General features: G+C 34.1%; 1 protein-coding gene across 5 annotated transcripts in view; it reads left to right on the plus strand.

Moving 5' to 3' along the window:
- FXR1 (FMR1 autosomal homolog 1) overlaps nt 1-18072 on the plus strand; it is a 59230-nt gene that overhangs the window by 25713 nt on the left and 15445 nt on the right. For all 5 annotated transcript variants that reach the window (XM_031957721.1, XM_031957723.1, XM_031957722.1 and 2 more), the window contains exons 2-11: nt 1409-1461; nt 2710-2803; nt 5900-5971; nt 7657-7805; nt 8049-8142; nt 8803-8919; nt 9628-9798; nt 11097-11175; nt 15260-15369; nt 17831-17917. In XM_031957721.1, coding sequence (XP_031813581.1) covers nt 1409-1461; nt 2710-2803; nt 5900-5971; nt 7657-7805; nt 8049-8142; nt 8803-8919; nt 9628-9798; nt 11097-11175; nt 15260-15369; nt 17831-17917 — 1026 coding nt within the window. The remainder of the gene's footprint in view (nt 1-1408; nt 1462-2709; nt 2804-5899; nt 5972-7656; nt 7806-8048; nt 8143-8802; nt 8920-9627; nt 9799-11096; nt 11176-15259; nt 15370-17830; nt 17918-18072) is intronic.

Genomic DNA, 18072 nt, shown 5'->3' on the forward strand with positions numbered 1-18072 from the left:
CTTTCTTCTTCTTCTAGTTGCATTCCTTGAGTCCGACTAGATGGCAACAAGATCTTGTGCTGAGTATCTTCTCTGAATCTTTTCTAAGTGTAAGCTTTGTGAGGACAGGGAATATCCTCCACGCTTAGGAATGTGATGAATGTTTTTTGATTGATTTACTTGCAATTGTTTTCTTACAACCCCTTCATCATAAGTATTCTCATCCTTTATTGGTTATTTTTGTATTTGTATTTCTTCTAGTATTGGAACAGATATGTGTTTGCTAGTAATTTACAAAACTTCATCCAGAGCTATCCCTAGTCATCTTCATCTCTATCTGGCCACTGGTCCTAAATGGCTCCAGAGGAGAAAGCGAGTTTGGTGGCTTTGTGTAGCCTTTCATTTCAGTCAAATTCAATTCACTTGCATGTTCTGGTACTACTACCTCTTTGATGTCATGGCCCTCTTTCAGAATGAAGGACAAAACATCAGTTTACAATTCTTTTGTAGTTTCTTCGCGCGCGCCCCCCCCCCCCCCAAAAAAAAAAAAAAAAAAAAAGAATCGAAAACTTTGTCCTTTCCCTCACTAGGGAAAGATTCTTAATAATCCTTAATCATTTTATACATCTTAAATTTCAGAATCTTACATAAAATGGTACTACATAGATTATAACACTACTAACTCTTTCATCTGCTTCTTTTCCCCTCCTTCCTCCCCCCCCCCCCATTAGTTTCCCTTCTTAACCTATTTATTTGCCCTTGCTTTTCAGTTTCAGTTCTTTGAAAGTGCTTTAAGGATTCTCTTCCTAGTCATTTTGTGAAAAATGATCTGGTTCTTTTCTGATTTTTCTATGATTTGGCTTTTTTAAAAAATATTGTGATTACATCTGTATTTAAATAATTATGCTATGTAGGTTAAGATGTCTATATCCCATTTCTAACATTACTTTTCTCTTTGTACTTTCCTTGTCCTTCTTATCCTAAAATATTTGAAGAAGGACTCTTATGGTGGAAAAGAATTAGACTTTCTTTTGGTAATAGAAACAAAGGAGGGCAGATAAACAAAATATCCTTGGTCATTTTAAGAAATTGTGGCACTTTGTGTATAAGAAACAATCTTATGCAGAATGTTCTATGATCTCTGCTTCTTCTCCTGGGGAGATAATAAAACTATTTGCTTTGTAGTATTGCAGTGAGATATCAGTTTTTTCCTCTCTATCCCCTCACTCCTTACTTTGCCAGTATGACCTTTGAACTTTTTTCTCTAAGACTTCATGATTTTAACATGATGCTCGGTTAAAAAATTTTTTTTAATTTAATGACCTGATCTTTATAATAAAAATAACAATCATTTTGTGTTTTGAGTTATTAAAACTTTTATATCTAACATTTAACTGACTATATATGGCCTTGTTTTTTGTTTTTATAGGGATTTATCAAAGATGTTCATGAGGATTCCCTGACAGTTGTTTTTGAAAATAAGTAAGTTTTTCTTACTGTTAATCTTTAAAAGTGTGGAGTCTTAAGGGTTTTATTTTTTTATTAATGCATCCATCATCTGTTTGTTTCTAAGTCTTGAGTTTAGAAAGAATTTTAGTTGCCTTTCTTTGATCTATACACATATTCTTTCCAGAGGAATGCATAAAAATAGGTATAAAAAGATAAGTACAAAGGACAGGTTTGTTTCTGAATGAATTGAACAGAGCTTGAAACTGGAGGATAAAATGAAAGAAATAAAGTATTGTCACTAGTCTTGGGATAATAGTATTCATGCAGCATATTTTAGGATGTAGAAGAAAGTAAAAGGCTCTAAATTTCCCTTTAGGGAAAAACTTAGTCTAAATGTGCTCCAGCACAATTTAAGACCTTTTTAAAAGGAAGCACTTGTATATATTCTGAAATTTATAGTTATATTTTGATCAGTTTGGTATAACAAATAAACCATTCAAGGCTCTATATTGTCAAGTGCTGGGTCCTCATAACAAATATGAGTGATGGCATGGAAACAGAAAAAATAGGAAAGGCAGAGGTTATTTTGAGTTGTGTCAGTCTGGAAAGGTTTGATGGAGGCACATAGTTTACATAATTATATTCGCACCAGGTACAACTGCCAGATCCCCTCTGAGTACATGTGAGCATTCCCCCCAAAATCAACATTCTATCTACTTTGAACAGACCTCTGCCCAAGGAGCTGCTGTTTTTAACATAAAAGAGCAACTGGGGACAGGAGAATCTAACAGCAGAGATTTCTCCATCTATATTTGTAAACAAGGCACAGATTTTCCATTTTTCAAGCAGCACTGAAAGTTGGGGACTAGCACATTCAGTTTCTAAGATGTTTGGATTTTTAGATAGCAATTCTGTTAGCTTATAACTGCATGGGACATAGTTCAGAATTTTTAGTTATTTCTTTTTTTACCTATTCCTCCCTCTCAAACAAAGGACAAAACGCCTAGAGCAAATATTACATGCCCATGCCATTTCCAAAGTTTACTGCCCCTAAGCATTAGTTTATCTAAATTATGGATTATGGTCATTTCTGGTAGGTATAGTTGAGTTTATGTTCATAAATCTTCATAAATCAATGTATGAGATGTTTGAATTTCTTCTATGTTGCTACCCTACTGCTATCTAAAATACTGTTTCACTTTTGGTTGATGGTACCTATGAAATTAATTACCCAAAAAATGTAATAATGTAATTATTACATAATACATCTTTAATTTTCAGCTGGCAGCCTGAACGCCAAGTTCCATTTAATGAAGTAAGATTACCTCCTCCTCCTGATATAAAAAAAGAAATTAGTGAAGGAGATGAAGTAGAGGTAAGTGCTTCCATGGTTAATTTTATATATATATATTTGGTTTCTATTTAAAGTGGAATAAATTGATTCCTTGTTTTTCTTTGCTGTCACTGGCTCTACTATAAAATGAGTATAACCAGCAAGTCATTTGTAGAGAATTCAGACAGTTCTTGTGTTCTGAGAGATTCTTGTTTTGGTTCTAGAAAATGTGTTTTTCCTTTTTTGAAGTTAAGAGGTGCCTAGTACACTGAGAAAAGGTTAGGCCTACAAATATGTTTAGAAGACAAAGGGAGCTTTTAACAAAAAAAGCAAAAACAAAAACCACAAACCTCAAACTCTGTTAGTAGTCCTTTTAAATAAGAGCAAGAAATTGAGGGCTGGGAAACAAGGACAAGGATAAAAGGACCAGAGAGAAAAATGAAGGGAAGCCAGAGGAAGGAAGAGAAGGACTGGAAAGACAGGTTCTCTCACCATTCTGTTCATCTGTATGTTTGCACTGAAATTATTTCCTATCAGTTTTCTTAGGAATTTTGAAAAGGCCTTGCTGATTAGAAACAGTTTGTGAATAGTTAACCTTTTTTATCTTCACTGTTATAGGCATAAAAGTCAGTTGTAATTAAATTCAGAATTATTACCTGGAATTTTAACCAATTCATCTTATCCAATACTTTTTAGTAAATTTTGTATCCCTTCACCACCCCCATTTCCGAGGGATATTTACTTGCAATTTCATTTCCACATTCTTCCTTTTCCCTTTCCTCGGTGAGCTATGCTTTATTACAAAGAATAGGAAAAAGGCAATTTAGCCATATGGTAGCAAAGGCTGATGACATGAAGCTTTTCACCTCCATAGTCTCCCCATTCACCCACATTTTCTATTGCATTCCCTCATCCCCTACCTTAACCCCCTTCCAGATTTCCAATTCTAAAGAGAAAACACAGGAAAGTAAATGATGACAACTCTCAAGAAAAATAGCCTAAGGGATTTTAATTATTCATATTTAGAGGTTATTGATGTTTGTGTGTGTTTTTTTTGTTGTTGTTTTTTTTTGTTTGTTTTTTTGTTTTTTGTTTTTTTGTTTTTTTTTAAATAGAACAGGGTAAAAACAAAACTAGATCATCAGGAAGTGGTGGAAAAGCATACAAGATGATAAAAATGTAAATAGAAGAAGATGAAGGATCAGAATTGAAAGCAGACTTATATACACAGAAAAAAACCAAGCATATTTTTCGGGACAAAATTAAGTGAAAAAGTAAACAAATGAAAGATGAGGGCAAAAATAATACCAATGGCTTTTGCTCCCTTTGGAGCATAGTTCTGTCACATTTGTATTAAGCTTATTATCCCTAAAAAGAGAGTTCCACAATCTATTTTTATTCAGTTTTATTGTATTCTCAAATACAAAATGCCAGAATATGATAAAAATAAAGTTATAACAGATAAAAGTTTTATTTAGTGAAATAATTGTCTACTTAGCTTGGCCCTTTGGAAAATAATTTTTCTAAAACTCAGTCTCCCTTGAGCTATTTCCTTTTCCTATTCTCCTTTCCCCTTGATCAGTGGTGAACTCTATTCCAGGACTTCTTCCTTCTGTTTGATCATTAAATCACTTTATAGAGTCCTTCCAGATTTACCGCCAGGTCTTTAAGGTAAAACCAAGAACATAAGATAGAATATTTTGTAATTCTACCCACCCAAACAACTTAGTGAAATATATATATTTAAGTTTATCATGGAAAGTGGCAACAACCATTCTCAGACAAATTTGAGAAGGAAAAGAACACAATTCAGTCTTCATAGAGATTTTTAACCTTGGGAAATAATGGAAAAACATTTTGTAAGACAGATTGCTATAAGTAATTTTTCTTCATCAATGGAACATTTTTCCTGATATATGTTATATTTTCTTCTTCAGTTGTTAAAATAAATTTTTAATATTTAAGTTTTGAATTACAAATTTAAAATGGAGTATTTTAAACAGATTTTGCTATTTTAGATAGAATTTGTGACAGTCCAAGACATGAAACTGTGAAGATTTGTTTTTTAAAAGAATAATTTTTTTTTACAGCCTCTCATATACTTTACAGTTCAGGAAACAAAATATAAAATTTTCTAAGCCTCTATTGTTGTAAAGGGAAAATACAATTTTTTTTCTGGAAGATTTTTTTTTTTTTAATAGAGAAGTTGTAGATTTGATTGTTTTAGTTATTTGTTTACCTTCTCTATCAATAAGATAACTTTTTAACTGAACATAGTAGTCAAAAAAAAAAAGCTGCTTTGGGTGCTCATTTACACTGATAAGATAGATATAGTAGACCAACGAGCTTGCCAGTTTCTTTCGCATCCCCAATAATTTGAAGGGTCTTATAGCAGAATTTAACAGTAGTTAAGAATCTGTTTTTGAAAACATAATGAATATAGTCTGTGTCTATTTTTCTAGTAGCCATGAGTGTAGTTATCAGTTTAATTTACATTCCTGTCGGAGAAGCTAAATATAATGCTTGGCTTAATGTGAATTGTCATGAAAGAAAGGTTCATTAACATTTGGAAACAGTTGATTCATTATAATGAGCCAAATAGGTGGCTCTTTTGAAGTTAGGGAGACCTAATCTGACTTCAGATACTTAGGTTATGTGAGCCTAGATAAGTCACTTAACCCTGTTTACTTCAATTTCATCTGTAAAATGAGCTGGAGAAGGAAATGGCAAACCACTACAGGATCTTTGCCCAAAATGGGGTCATGGAGAATCTGAGAGGACTCGAAAACAAAATCTTAACAAAACTGAAACAAGATGGTTGTCTTAGATTGGGTGGAGCCTTGCTGAGGAGGAATTCAAACAAGTAATTACTCAATATGGTAAAAATCTAGGAAATCTAGACTTTAAGCTCAGGGCCTTTTTCCTGTTTATTAAATGCAATATTGTAATATTAACATCTTAAATGTATTGGAAGCATTTCCTTGAAGCAGAATTAAACAATAAAAATTACTAAAATAATTTAGACCCTACTGATTATCCTAATAGACTCATTCATATTTCCTTTTGGATAATGAAATTTCTGTGGATGGTAATTTGTGATGTGATCTGAGTGTTTACATTTTATAATTGTCCTTTCAGGTTTATTCAAGAGCAAATGACCAAGAACCATGTGGATGGTGGCTTGCAAAAGTTCGGATGATGAAAGGAGAAGTAAGTTATTAATACCCCAAAGGTGCATTTCCTTATATCTTCCACCTTCCACCCTAGCCCAACTAGTGAATGAAGATTGAATTCAGAACAATCTTAGTCATTGAATAATTGTTTAGGAAAAGAATCATTGCTGAAAGTAATAGTAGTAACACACTTTAAATATCTTTTTGACTTCAAAATTCTGTCTCTAAGAAATCCTGTTTTATGTAGAATGAGAGGCGGCAGTAAGAAGTAGGTTTTTTGCAGTCATTCATTTAGATGGTTGAAATATTTGATAAGTAATTTGGTAAGTAATAATATATCTAGAACCAAGTACCTTTTGAAAGAGGATTCCATTTGAGTGTTCTGCAGATTGCACTTTTGAAGTTATATGCAGAAATGAGTATTTCTCAAGAAGAGCTCTTGAATAGTTGGGCACTACCACTAGCTAATAATACAATCACTTATCAGCCTCACCATGAAAACACCCCTGTATACCCACAGTAGAACCACCAGGAATATCTAAATTTAAGATGGGTGGGTACATACTTGGCAGGGGGCACTGGATGAAATGGGACAGAGATAAAGAGAAAATTGTTAAAAGTGTAATGTAACCCAAGGACTGCTGCATCAAGAGGTACTCAGAATAGTCCACTTTGGAATCGGCTGGCCTAGGCTCATTCCATCAGCACTTCAGTGGACAGTCCACCAGTCTGGGTTCTATGTTATGACTTCTTGAACTTTTGTGACCATGGACAAGTTAATGATTTCGCTAGTAAGTCTGTTTCCTTGTAAGATCTGTATTGGATACCCCTAGCTAAAAGTGTTTCTTACTTTGTTGGATTGGGGCTACTAATTTGATAATTTATATCATTTCATATAATAATCAAAGCTATATTTAGGAGGAAGAAGAAAGTTTTTGGTTTCCAGTTCTCTGGTAATTCGCTAGACTGACAGAATGACCTCATTGATGTTCAAATTAAAACTTCCCTTTTTGTAAACTTTTTGTCATACCTTTGGAATTAGTGATGATATGGTGGTGGGGGTAGAGTTAAAAATAAAAGTCTTAAGAATTTAAATTTCAAATATGAAAAAATGAAGATGTAGAAGGGATTTTTTTTTAAAAATATGGTTTGTAAAGATTTAAATTGCAAATAGGATTTCTCTTCAACTGTATAATGCTTCTAATCTTCACATAGGTAAAACTGCAAAACAGTGGAGAGAGCACTGAAATTGGAATTAAAAGTGTTAGGTCTTCTGTGCCACCTACTGTTGTAACCATGGTCCCTAATGACTTTTCTGGGCCTGAAAAAGAGGTAGACATTAATATATTGTTATAAGGAATTGTGTCTGATGTCATGGCATACAATACATGTAAGTGTTGATTGCTGTGTCTGTTGCTCTTAAACCTAAGATCATTACTGAGATGATAATGGCAATTATGAAAAGCACCCACATCTAATCTAATCTGAAATGCCACAAGTTTTTGGGAATCTAGGGATTAGAAACATGAGAAAATCCACTAAGTCATACAAATGTAGATACTTTAATCTTTTAATCTTAAGCAAAAGCAATTGAGCTACACTTAGGTCAGGAGTGCACAAATTACAACCCACAAAAGTTGAACAGCATTTGGGGAAGTTTCGCACAAGAATATTTGTACCTTTTCAGATGAGAGTGTTTTAGTCTATCTTATTTTTTTCCAGTTTTATGTCATTGAATATGCTGCTTGTGATGCCACTTACAATGAAATCGTCACCTTTGAACGACTTCGACCTGTCAATCAAAACAAAACTGTCAAAAAAAACACCTTCTTTAAATGCACAGTAGATGTTCCTGAGGATTTAAGGGAGGCGTGAGTAATTCTGTTTACTATTCAATCATTTTAAGTGTTTAAAATGACTACTTCTTGCTGCATAAATCCCCTTTCTCTAAATGCCCATTAAAATCTTTTAGAAGAAAAGATTTCTGTGAAGCAAAATTATTATGGGGAAGAATATAATCAGAATCCTACTCCTGGTTTTTCTGTGATATTTAGTCACTGCCTTTGTAATATTACGTATTAATAAAAACCTATACATCTTTTTTTTTTCCCTAGGTGTGCTAATGAAAATGCACATAAAGATTTTAAAAAAGCGGTGGGAGCATGCCGGATTTTTTACCATGCTGAAACCACACAGTTAATGATACTGGTAAGATCTTACTACATTTTAAACAGAACATCTCCAATTTAAATAATGTCTTTATAGCATCAAGGATCCTTTGGGGAGGGGGGGAGAAGTAAAGGGAGGTGAGGGGGGGGGGGAGGCTACTACTTGCAGTAATGTAGATGTTACCTAACCTTCCAAGCCTTTTAATTCTTAAGAACCTTAGTCTTGCTGATTCACCTGATTCATCCAGGCCACTTTCTAATTCTTGTAACACTGACATATTTAGGAAAGAAAATTTCATATTGTCTAATTTTTTTCCCCCCATTGTATCCTTTTTCTAAAGGAGAAGAAAGCCAGAGTGGGGAGGGAAAGATGAGCAAAACAATTTTTTAAAAAATCTGATAATGATCTTTTTTGAGTTTTTTATACTTTGTTACATATTATATATTACATTTTATAATCTATTTTCCTGATGATGGAATCACAGAACCCTTTATTTTATATACATTTCTTTGTGTAGATTGTCTCACCTGAGAGATGGTGAGTGACTTTAGGGCAGGACCAACTTTCTTTTTCTTTTTTGTATATCCAGAACTTAAGTAAAATGGCATTAAGTAGATGATTATCTCATTTCTGAATATATTTACTAATGATATGAACATATGTTGTGAACATTTCCATTTGCATGTTTTTATTTTGTAGTCTGCCAGTGAAGCAACTGTGAAGAGGGTCAATATTTTAAGTGATATGCATTTGCGAAGTATTCGTACCAAGCTGATGCTTATGTCAAGAAATGAAGAAGCCACCAAACATTTAGAAGTAAGTAGGTTTTATTTAATGTCCAGTTATTTCATTATCATAAATCGTTATTTGCTTGACTGTGGGCACTAGTTATCTGATTAGTGAGTCCAGAGCAAAAGTTGTAAAAATTCTAAGAAACCCCTAAGCAGCTTAAGATGTATCTGGGGAAGTGTTTAACAGAAATAATGAGAAACATCATAAATCTAAATAAATTTTCCTATGTTACTTTGCCTATTTGAATTTGATACTACTGATTTTCATGTACATGAAGGAAGGACATGTAGGTGGTGGTTTTCTTTTTCCTCTAAGCATACAGTAACCAAGCTGTTCCGTGATTGTACAAAGTACAATCATTTCTTCCCTTTTAGTGTTCCCTGTTTTCTGTGATGGCTGAAATGTGGGTTAATACATTACCACGGTTATCTTCAGACAAAGTTAGCCCATAACACAACTGAGACATTTGCTTGCCCCATTCTGCTAACAGTTTTTATTTGTAATGTGGTGGGTTTTTTTTTTTTGGGGGGGGGGGTAAAATGATTTCTGAATTCCAATTAACATATAATCAAACTTTAACATCCATTTGATTTTAGGGATTCTGTACCACAAACTACAACAAAATGCTACTTTTGCTAATTATTGTATTATCTTGAGAATTATCAATTGTAATTGTTTGATTTTTTTCTGTGATAATATGCTATACAGTAAGTAATTTTTTATGTCTTCTAGTGTACAAAGCAATTGGCAGCAGCATTTCATGAAGAATTTATTGTGAGAGAAGACTTAATGGGTCTAGCAATAGGAACCCATGGTAGTAATATCCAGCAAGCTAGAAAGGTTCCAGGAGTCACAGCAATTGAACTGGATGAAGATACTGGAACATTTAGGATCTACGGAGAGGTGAACTTTGTTGGGTTTTTCCATAATGGTTACATTTCAAGTATTACTTTCAAATTTACTTACTTTAAAAATCCTTTTTCTTTATATTGGCTAAATGATTATTCATTGTAACCCAAGTTTGGATATTTATTATTCTAACCTAAGGAAGAATTTCTCAAGTCAATGTTGTGGAAAGAAATTAGGTTATATATTAACATAAAAATTTTTAAGTATTAGGGTTTTTTGGAAGGCAGACTTTATATATAAGTGATTTGGAAATGCAGCTTTTACTTTATATAATATGTATTATATATGTGTATAAGTATTAATAATTAATTATATTACATGTATATATAATATTCCACTTCCTAGAAATGTGTGATGCTTTGATTGTGTTTGGGTACGTGCCCCAAACTGATTTCTTCATAGTGTTGATTCTTATAGTCTATTAATGAAAAGCATGAATGATATTACAACATAGTAGCCAATTTCTTTCTTTCTATACCAGAGAGGGTATACTAATTAAAACTTGAATTTTACCCAAGTCATTCTTCCAAACATGAATGGTTGAAATCATATTGGGAATTTTTTTAAAATTTCATTTTTAGTACTTTTAAGTGATATAAGTCAATTAATTTCTTCCTCCATCCTTTTTTTGTTGTTGTTACTAGTTTCACAATGGTTATTAAAACTTTTCAGAAGTGAAGGCAGTGTTCTCTCTTTCAGGTTAACTTGGTGTCATTTAGCTTTGTTTCTTTCAACTCTGCAACTCTTTCTTCAGATTTCCCTTAAAATTTTGCAGTCAACACTCAGGTTGAAAAGCATCTGGTTAAATAATTTTAAAGTCAGCTCATTAAAAAATAAAATCTTAATGTTGTCAATTTAAAATACTTTTACTCTTGTCTTTGGAAAAGCATTTTGGACATAGTACATTTTAAAGCCATTTCTGTACTATTATTGGAAGAAAAACTTGGATATGAGGTCTTTAGTCTTGGGTTTGAAGTCATGCTCTCATTGTCCTGATACAATAATCTAATCTCATTTGTTAAATTAAGATCTTGGAATAGATGATATTTGTGTTGTCCAAAACACAAATTTTTGATTCTTAGAGGCACATAACAGTGGCGATATGTTTTATCTTCTGTTAATCTTAGAATATCATTTAATACTTAATCACAATCCCATTGTGTCTACAGTGTTTAGCCTACCTTTTAGAGGAGTGGCAATAGGCCACTTAGAAAATGGCCTTTTTTCTTACACAGCATTTCAGGTGTGGCTGAATAGCTCTAATAATTTGTTTGTCTTTTCCCCTTTTCTAGAGTGCTGATGCAGTAAAAAAGGCTAGAGGTTTCTTGGAATTTGTGGAGGATTTTATTCAGGTTCCTAGAAATCTAGTTGGTATGTAATTTTATTAAATCTTAAATTTATTTTTTTTAAATGCTTAATTTGATAATGATTTGATATTAAATTAAATATGTGATGATACTTTATTCTTGTATTTAGGCTGCATAAACTTGAAGATAACACTTATGTTCACATCTGTAGTGAGAATTTAGTATCTATAGAATTGTATTTTGCATCTTGCTACTTTGTCCCTTATTCTTGTTATTTACTCGTGTGAAAAAGAAAAGTAAAATGTTTGTTTTCTGTATTGTGTATGAAACACTAAAGAAGTTAGTTTTTGGAAATGAACTACTTCTACTTCCTGTACTTGACTCATCCCTTCAGATTACTAGTGTGGCGTGCCCCCTCCCTCATAATGTTGTAGGACATTATTTATGTTGAGCTCATATTGCCCCCATCTTCCTGAAAAGTTGTAACTTTCATTTTTGTTTAGGATGTGAAAAATTTGTTTCTTCGCTTACATTAGAGTGGGGAAAAAGTGAGAAGACTTAAAAATTGACATTGGGGAAGAGAAACTTGGCTATTTTTAGCTCCCATTTGATACTATTGGAGCAGCCCCTGATTTCTTTGAGGACCTTTGGATTAGAAATCAAGAAGATAATTAATAGAGTTGGGGCAATACTTGCTTTCATTTAGGGCATAATCCTTCTTGGTACTCTAGTTTCTTTTCCCTTCATAATGATCTCCATTTCTGATTATTTGCTATAAACATAGAATATTGAACTGTTTGAAATAAAAATGATTGATTTAAGGTGGCATTTTAAAAATAGAATTTAAAGGACTCTTTCTGAATTTAAATTTGGAATCTAAAGAATGAAATATGACTCTTACTACAAGCAACTGTTGCCTGAATCTCAAAGGCAGCAGTAATAAGGACATTGAATTTGGAGTCAAGAGAAGCTGGCTTCAGATCCCAGCTCTCTCCTAGGGCTTTGAGCAAAATATTTCACTTCCGGAATTTTCTTTCCTTACCAGCAAAAAGACATGGCTATACTACATGAATACTCAATAGCTCAATTTTGTATAATTTATTTTAAAATGCTAGAATATTTTATTTTTACAATCAGATTTTTGGGACACATCTTTGAATTTCGTAGTATTGGGATTTTAACTTTCATATGATGCTATATCCATCTTTGGTTGAATAAGGCATCGAAGGGTGAAAATGCAATCCAAAGACAGAAAACTTGATGGGATATACTTTTATTCCCTGCTAGTTTGTTTGACAGGCTGTTTTTGATGATGGGCCTAATTAAAGAAATAGCTGCCATGTATTCCTATATTAGCAGCCTCAATTATCTCATCTTCAATAGTGAGTTCATCTTCGATTGTTTTAAATGTTGAATTGACCTTTCTTAAAAGGTTTCCAGGATTGACAAGTGCCTGGTTCCTTTTGCTTAGGAACAGCTTTTTTGAATGCCTATCTCTCTCGGTTTTTTAAGTCTCTTCTCCTATTCAGCTTGGATTGCCCTTGTGTTGTTTTGCATGATCCTGAGCAGGACTGGAGAATAGTGGAACCTAGAGACTGCCTCAGGCTTGTAGAAGAGAGTTTTCTATGACATGCATGCAGCATTGCCCTTAGCCATTTTTCTTTAAATTCTGAATATTCATGGCACATGAGAAAAAGAAACAGAGTAGTGAGATGAGAAATGGATTTTGTTCATTCTTGGTCATGACTACCAGGAAATTAAGTCCAACATGGATGTTTGGTATTTCATAGCTCAAATTTTTTAGATTGTGAATTTCCCCCATGACAGCCTTATGTTTCCCAAATTCCCTACATCCAGTTCACCTCTCCACTCTGTGTCCCCCCCAGCACTTATGCTCAATTTGTACTGCAGGTGTGCTTCACTTTGTCAGTCTGCTCTGTGGAATTTATACCTATGGAAATGATCAATTAAGGTACAGATTCAGTCTGTGGTGGGGCTGATTAAAACTTGCAGGTAGGTTCCTGCCACTGGCCCCAAGAATGGTGATTTGAATTCACCTATTGCTGCTATAGCTCACATGGGAGGGGAGGGAGGGTCAGACACCTTAGGATTTCGGGAGAAAATGGGGCTGGGAGACTGCAAAAGAGGGGCTTGCTTTCTCCTCAATAAATTGCCTGCATCTTGGAGCCAAGGATGGAATCCCTGGTAGGACTCCACAGAATTGGCAAAGAAAGGCTGCCATTGGATTAACCTGCTGACTTCCTGTTGGGGATGCTACTACTCAGGACTGAGAGGAGCTGTCCCATCAGCGTTTCTCCTTGATTCAATGCCTGGCTGCTGCTGCTACTGCTGATGCTGACAACTCTTGGGTTGATGTTGCCTTCTCTGACTATTATGGTGGGGGATGAAGCTGGAGGAGATGGACCTTTTCACCGCTTGGCTGCAGGCTGGCCTGATGCTGCCACTGCCCTATTATTTACCCTTTTGTATTGGGTCCAACTTTCCCTGCATGCTGTGGCAAAAGATGGGGTTTCTACAGTCACGGGTCCAGGTCAATGATAGTTCTGAGAGAATGAATATGATTTATTATTAATTTATATTTATTAAAGGGAGAAGTGGAACTTGCATAATATTCTTTGTATAGGTTTACCAAACAATTCCCAATTCCGGGTTTGATTTGCTAGAGGATAGTATGGTGGAAATTGCACTGGACTTTGTGAGAGGAGTCCCGACTTGATTTCTATTGCTTTGACCTACCAGTAGTTGTGTAACATGGGACATGTCCTTTAATATTTCTGGGCCACATTTTTTTTTAACCATCTTTAAAGGAGGGAGGAGTGGAGTGGTCATTGCCCAACCTACCTCACAGGGTTGTTGTGAGGAAAGTGCTTTGTGAACCGTAAAGCTGCCACTGGCAACATAAGTTGGGAGCATGCTAAGTGATAATTCCCTTTTTCCACAGGGATGTCTAGTTAGCAAACTACTTTTTGAGTTATCATAAGACAGAGAGATATCCTCTTTTTATGTTTTTCCCACAGTACTGTGAATAGTATCCTGTTCACAATGGGTCTTCAACAAGTGACTGAAATATAAATTAAACATGTGAAAAATCACAGAAATGGATTCATGATGTTTTTTGTGTTCTACCACCAGCCAATGTATGAATAAGGAAAACAGTTAGATTAATCATGCTTCATGTTCTCTGTGCTGCCTTAAGTAGAAAGCTGCCTTCGTGGTGTAAGTCACAAGACTTGTCGAAATAGAACACTTGATTGTACTGAAGGATAGCATGAACATTGGTGTGGGGCTCCATCTGGTAGGGTCAGCCTTCTTGTGATGAACCTGTCTATCCATAGACAACAGACAATTTCTTTTCGAAGATTCCTTTATTGTAGGATTTTAGTTGTATAATCTGTGAAAAGCCAGATTCCTTTAATGAGGCACTGGAATTGGAGGATTCCCAGTGCCTTGAGGAAATGTGATCATTTACTAATAATCACACCAATATTGTCAATATATACATGTCATTATAAATATATCTGTGTCATAACGTGCAGTACTTAAGGGGGCTAAATCATAGTGCCAGGAAGACCTGGTTTCAAGCTTCTGCATTTCACACACAAATGTGTGTGTGCAAAGCTATTTAAATTCTTAATTCGAGTAGATTTTTTTGACCAATGTAGGATTAGAGTTTACACATTGATCAAATTACAGGAAATTACAGGTATCCAGGTATCTTCTAAATTAAAAAAGTAAATGTATATCCTTCAATTGTTAGCTGGATAATGCCAGTCACTTGCTGACCTTCCAAGTATATTATTTAAGCTTTATGAAAGCTAAGTCCACAGGAATTTATATTTTAAATAAAAACAGAAGTTTATTCCAGCAGTGACTTGTAAGGAATGTTCATGTGGTCTCACAACTGACTTTCGTGTAATAACAATATTGTGGAGGCATATGTCCTTTTCACTGAGGATTTTGGATTGCCTCATGTTTTGTTGGCGAATCTTCTGACTTCTGGTGAATTGGCAATGAAGCAAGGGTTAGTTTGGCTTACAAGCTTAGAGCTTGTAATAATTTGTTCATGTTGCTGGTACAGTTACAAAAATGGCATTTTATTAAGTTATGTCCTTGTTTTCTCATTAAAGGAAAAGTTATTGGGAAAAATGGCAAGGTGATTCAAGAGATTGTGGACAAATCTGGAGTAGTTAGGGTGAGAATTGAAGGAGACAATGAAAATAAACTCCCAAGAGAAGATGTAAGTTGATTTTTTTTTTTTAAGTATTTCCTTATTTGAAACTTTATTTTCACATGCTTTTCCTAATTAATTTCCTAACTTAAAAAATAATTTTTAAAATTTGCAGTTACTCTAACTAGATAACTAGTGTTGTTTTTCAATAAATTTACTATTCTTGGTCTCCCTAATAAGGCTGCCTTAGTATTGCTTATACTGAACAATGTTGAAATTTAAGGAAATGGTAGAATATTTTAGAGAATTTACTAAGTAGTAAAAGAGTGATGGACCCATGGACCCTTTGAGAATTTGGTGGTATTTTAGGTTTGGAGAGCTAAGTCTGTCTACTGACTTGAAATTTTTCTTTTTCATTTTCTTCAAAGTTGTTAAATATAGTGTAAAAAGATTTTAGGAGATTTTGTGAACCTGTCGATAAAAATGCTTTATTGTTTAAAGTAACAGTTATGGCACATCATGGGTCCTGGTTCTCTGCTAAAGGCATTTATTTGCCTCTGAATCTCATTTGGGAATATTTTTTGCCCTCACTTTGAAAATTGCTTTTGCATAACGTCTTTTTGCTTTTCAGTGCTCTTTTTTTTTTTTTTTGCTTGCTTCAATAATATACATAAATATTCCCTAATGTTGTCATGAGCTTTCTGTTTTTCTCCTGTTCTTTCCCTTGGAGAGCTCTTATGCTCCTGTGGCTTCATCTCTCTTTTCTACATAGTTTATTGCCCTAAGTTTTCACTTGTCCCCAGAGCAACTATACTACTTTTTCAATTGCCTGCTACACATACAGGCCACTCACTTTAAACACAACTTTATTCTCCAAGCCCCTCCTCACTTCCCCCATTTGCCTGTTGATGCCTGTCTATTAGTAACTGATTAAAATCAACAATTTAATCTTTGACTGCCCTTCTTCAATTCTCCATGCACACCATTCACCAAATCTGTATTTATTCCTCTTTGGGAGTGAATCATGCACATCCCAGGAATCCAGTGACATCCTCTTGTTCATCCTCCAGCTACATTGTTCTTTATCCCATTTCCTCAAGTTACTCTCCACTCCAACGTCAGCCTGGCTTTCTCTCAGTCTGAAGTTAAGTGAGATGGACATAGCTCCACCTCAATTGTGTGCCTTCCACTTAACAACTCACTGCCTTGGCTTCCTCCTGTGTCCTTCAAGGGCCTGCAGAGCTCCACAGCTCCTCTACTTGGCAAGCTTCTCACTTCTGACTTCTACATCTATTGTCTTTTCATTTGTTCCCTAATTAAACAGTAATATATATCTAGTGACATTGCTTATGTAACTGCATTGAATTATTATTTGTCTTGTATTTTACCTGATAGTGTGTTATCTTAACTAACACAGGCAGTGAGTGTATTTGTCCTTTTTCAAATGTAAAAAACATTATGAAGTGCAGTTTCTATCATAGTCATTGTTTTATAAATAGTGATTGACTACTGATGAGTTAAATTGCTCAGTGATTGACTGATTCTCTTGAGAAGAACAGTTATTTAAAGCCTTTATAAGATTTAGGCAGTGATTTTAGTTCTTTGGATTAAAAACTAAAGATGATATATTTTTAGAAGGTAAGACAAAAAACATTAACATTTGGTTATTCTACCATTATTGAAGACTACTGCACACTCTCTCCCCTCCTCCCTCCTGCTTTTACCTTTCAGATTTGAGCCATTAATTCAAATTGGTTCAAAAGGTTCAGTAACAAAATGGCTACTTCTTTATCCCATCCATTCAACAAAAAGGAGGGCAGAGGCATCCACCAGTAATACTGAACCAACTCGCCCTTTTCTCTCCTTTCCCTTCCTGAAGTGTATGGTCTTAAATTTATTGGGTTCTTTTAGGTATTTTAAAATTGAAGAATAGTTAAGAAATGCACTTAACTACACTCACTGTATGCCATAGTGTCTATATGTTATGCATTGAGGTCAACTTGAATTTCATCCATTTTGTATATATGTTGTATGGATGGCCTTGCTATCTTGTACAAAAAACTTTATAACAATTTGAGCTAGTACAGAGTGGAGGACTCTACTTTACTGTAGGCAAATTGGCTGAGTACTTTTTATGGAGAGATCTTTGGTATGAATTTTTACTATTGAAGGAATAGGGAAGTTTTCTAGCTTTTAAAGGTTTTGAAAATTGTATCAAATGGGAAAAGGTTTTGAAAATTGTATCAAATGGGAAAACAAGTCTTGCTTTAAAGGGGGAAAAACAACTGCTATTCTTAGTCTTTGAATACAAAAATAGGATTTTTAAGAAGTTTGAAAGGGAACTAAACATTTTATGTTTTAGATTCTTTATAAAACTTAATTTTGTTTTCATCAATTTATAAAAAGTGAATGTTTGTTTTGTTTTTATTTAATTTTATTTGAATATTGCTATCCAGTTTCACTTTGGAATTTTTATAATGAAGATTCTTTTTGCTTTTCCACACACTCCCTTTATCCCTTCTCTTTCCAGGGAATGGTCCCATTTGTATTTGTTGGCACTAAAGAAAGCATTGGAAATGTGCAAGTTCTTCTAGAATATCATATTGCTTACCTAAAGGTATGTACTCTAAATCAAAATATCAATTTTATTTTGCTGAGGTGTGTTTTTGTTTTTTGTTGGTAGTTTTTTTTGGGGGGGGTAGGGCAGTTGAAACATGTTGAGTCTTTTCTATTTCATGTTATATAAAAATTCAGCTCCTATTTAAGAATTTG

Source organism: Sarcophilus harrisii, chromosome 3 (assembly GCF_902635505.1).
Source record: "Sarcophilus harrisii chromosome 3, mSarHar1.11, whole genome shotgun sequence".
NCBI classification, from domain to species: domain Eukaryota; kingdom Metazoa; phylum Chordata; class Mammalia; order Dasyuromorphia; family Dasyuridae; genus Sarcophilus; species Sarcophilus harrisii.